At 65.2% G+C, this 3,237-nt stretch overlaps 1 protein-coding gene across 1 annotated transcript in view; it reads right to left on the bottom strand.

Moving 5' to 3' along the window:
* EMIHUDRAFT_421791 (hypothetical protein) overlaps positions 1 to 1,024 on the bottom strand; it is a gene marked incomplete at its 5' end in the record, with an annotated part of 2,992 nt that extends 1,968 nt beyond the window's left edge. The window contains 3 exons of the mRNA XM_005769838.1: positions 11 to 144; positions 199 to 448; positions 563 to 1,024. Of these exons, the coding sequence (XP_005769895.1) occupies positions 11 to 144; positions 199 to 448; positions 563 to 1,024 (846 nt within the window). The remainder of the gene's footprint in view (positions 1 to 10; positions 145 to 198; positions 449 to 562) is intronic.
* Between the last annotated feature and the right edge of the window lie 2,213 nt (positions 1,025 to 3,237).

The raw sequence follows: 3,237 nt of genomic DNA, 5'->3' as shown, positions 1-3,237 counted from the left end.
CGTCGATCACCGAGTCGGGGCGGGCGAAGTAGACGTACTCGAAGAACACGGCGCGTGCGCCAGCGGCGCCGCGGCCGAGGCGAAGCAGTTGTGCATGCGAGGCTCCTTGCCGCGCCGGAGCAGCAGCAGGTGGCCCGGCGGAACCTGTGGGGAGGGGGGGGGGAGGGGGGGGGGGAGGTCGGCGGCGCGGCTCGCGACGGCGCGGCGGAGGGCGGCGCGGGGCGCGCACGTCGCCGAGCAGCTCGAAGCCAAGCGCGTTGAGGGCGCCGCTCTCCGAAGCGACCATGTACTCGTGCTCGGTGCTGCCCTCGGCGAGGCGGCGGCCGTACGAGAGGGGGCGGATGCCGTGCGGGTCGCGGAAGGCGAGGAGGCCGTAGCCGATGATCATCGAGACGCACGCGTACCCGCCCGAGCAGCGGCGCAGCAGCTCATTCACCGCGAGGATGACCTGCGCGTCGGTCGGCCCCTTTCCGTCAAAGGCGGACAGGCTCTCGAGCTTGCGGCCGGCGGCGTCGACGCAGTCCGGCGCGGGCGCAGCGCCGGCGCCGGAGGAGGGCGAGACGGAGCGCGTGCCCTCGTGCGACGGGCTGCTCAGGTTGGAGAAGAGCTCGATTGCCAGCAGGTTGAGCAGCACCTCCGAGTCGGAGCCCGTGTTGAGGTGCCGGAACTCGCGCTCGAGGTCGCGCTTGAGGGTGGGCAGGTCGACGAGGTTGCCGTTGTGGGCGAGCGTGATGCCGTACGGCGAGTTGACGTAGAAGGGCTGCGCCTCGGCGCACGACGACGAACCCGCCGTCGGGTAGCGCACGTGGCCGATGCCGATCGAGCCGCGCAGGTTGGTGAGCTGCGCCGGCCCGAAGACGTCGCGGACCATGCCGTTGTCCTTGTGGAGGCAGAAGCGGCCCGCGTCCTCGGTGATGATGCCCGCGGCGTCCTGCCCGCGGTGCTGCAGCGCTAGCAGGGCCTCATAGAGAGGGCCAACAGCCGAGCTGTCATCCGCGCACAAAACGCCGACGATGCCGCACATCGGAGGACCTGGGCGGCGGTGGGCGGAAGATCGTGGGCATTGCGGAGGCGCGGGTGGAGAGGAGAGGGAAGGTAAAGTCCCGTGGGGGCGGCGGGGCGTGCACGGCGCGCGCAGAGGGGTGGCTGCACGCCGGGATAGCTAACGGAGGCACCGAGGGCTTGGAGAGGGTTCTCCGGGCGCGAAGCTGCCTCTCTCTTTTTTTTTTAGAATCTAAATAACGTCTGGGCCCTCAGCGGAGCTGGGAATAGGACCGCCGCGAGCGGCGTGGCGTGGAGCGGTTGTGCATCCCTCCGGGGGCCCCTCTGCGCCGGGGAGGCGTTGTTGGAGGCTAGGACGCAAGCGTCCGTCGCCCTTTTCAAACTCGGGGCCCACTCCGCTACGCTCCGACCCGAATTTGGAGGGCCTAAAAGTTTAAGGTATTGCTGCGCAAAAGGGGAAGACACTCCACGCACAAAGTACATGCATACTTCCTCTTAGGCGGACCCTCCCGATGCCAGGACGCATCTAGTGCTAGTGTCGCTTTAGGAAATGCGGCGGCGAATGGCAAAGCGCATAAAGAAAGTCGGGGTCGCAGAGAGCGTCGCGCAGCAGTTGAGCATGCTCGTGCGTTGTTTAGGACGCCACGCCAATTATCTGCGCGCCCATCTGTTGCCTGGCATCCCCTGCGAATTCGTCGCTCGTGATCAGCTGCAGCAGTTGAGCATGCTCGTGCGTTGTTTAGGACGCCACGCCAATTATCTGCGCGCCCATCTGTTGCCTGGCATCCCCTGCGAATTCGTCGCTCGTGATCAGCTCCGCTGCCGCTCGTAGCAACCAGTGCCGTGTCGAGATGAAGCTCCGCGACGACGCCCGTGGACTGCACGCGCAGGGAGAGGCGCACGAGCTCCCGCACGGCAAGCGACTTCTCGGCATGCGCCGCCTGACGCCTGTCGGCATCCCATTCTTGCAAGCAAGCCATTTCTACCGACGACCGCGTATTTGGTCGCGGAGAGGACGTTTTGGTACGTTTTGGCACCAGCTGAAGGCTTGCACGGACAAGAGCCCGTTGCCAACCGCACTTTTGCCAGAGCCTCGCGAATCAATTGGCCTCCGCTCGGGTGTGAACATATTCGCTGCGGTCAAAACTTCATTTCATGTGACCCAAGGTGAAAAGAAAAGCATGATCGGCATCGGGCTACATACGGGCTAGAGAGCCCTAGCCCTGGGGGAGGGTGCGCGGTCGCAGGGAAGTAACAAACAGGAGAGAGAGTAAAAACGGGTCTTCGTACATCGAGGCAGCTGCTCCTTCTTCTTTGGGTTTCCCCAAGCAGCAGAACGCCCCCTCTACTCGGAGCTACTAGACACCAGACATACATACGACGCACACTCCCACTCGGTATCGCCCCCCCCTGATCGCTTTCCGCTGGTCATGCCACGATCGCGGGGCCCGCCTCCCCCTCCTATGCTTCCTCGGCAGCGGCTCTGCTGCGGCAGTGCCGCCGTCTCTTCTCCTCAGCTTGATCCAAGCTGGCTGAGTATCTCTTGTGAGTTTGTGTCTGTGTGTCGCTCCAGCGTGCGCGTCATCTCCTGTCTTGCCACTTGCGTCCACCTACAGCTAACCGCGCGCTGGTGTCCACTCCGAGCCTGGCTGTTCTTCACCTTCGTTCGACAAAACACAATCTCTCTCACACAATCTCTCTCTACAGACATGCGGGCGTTGTGCCAGTGCGTGCGGGCGTGTGCCGAATGCGAAACGAGTAAATATCGTGTACTTGTCGTGTCTTGCTTCCATGCAAACGTACACCCCTACCTTCCTGTGTGAGCTGTGAGCTGTGAGAGGGTCGGCCCGCTTAGTCCATAGAGACGAGGGCGCGGTGGTGGGGAGGGTGGCGGCGGAGACAGGTTCGGCGGTTGGGCGGCTGGAGGCGCGGGAGCGGCGGCGCATGCCGGACGGCGGAGGAGGGGAGGGCGGCGGCGGGGTCGGGATGGAAGGGGGCAGCGCAGGAAGGGGGTTAGGGCGGCGGCGAGAGCGGCAGTGGCGATGGCGGTGATGAGGGCGGCAGTAGGGAAGGCGGCGCTGCGAAAGGTGGTGGCGGCGAGGGTGTGGCTGTGAGGGGTGGGGGTGGGGGGGGTGGGGCGAAAAGGGGGCGGGTACGGGCTTCGGGGGTGAGGGTTGTGGTACGCTACCGGCCATTGGGGGGCCACAAACAAGGGCAGCGGTGGCGTGTGAAGGT

Source organism: Emiliania huxleyi (genome assembly GCF_000372725.1).
Source record: "Emiliania huxleyi CCMP1516 unplaced genomic scaffold EMIHUscaffold_41, whole genome shotgun sequence".
Lineage (NCBI taxonomy): Eukaryota > Haptophyta > Isochrysidales > Noelaerhabdaceae > Emiliania > Emiliania huxleyi.
Note: the sequence above shows the minus strand (reverse complement) of the source record. Positions and strands in the feature narration are given on the sequence as shown.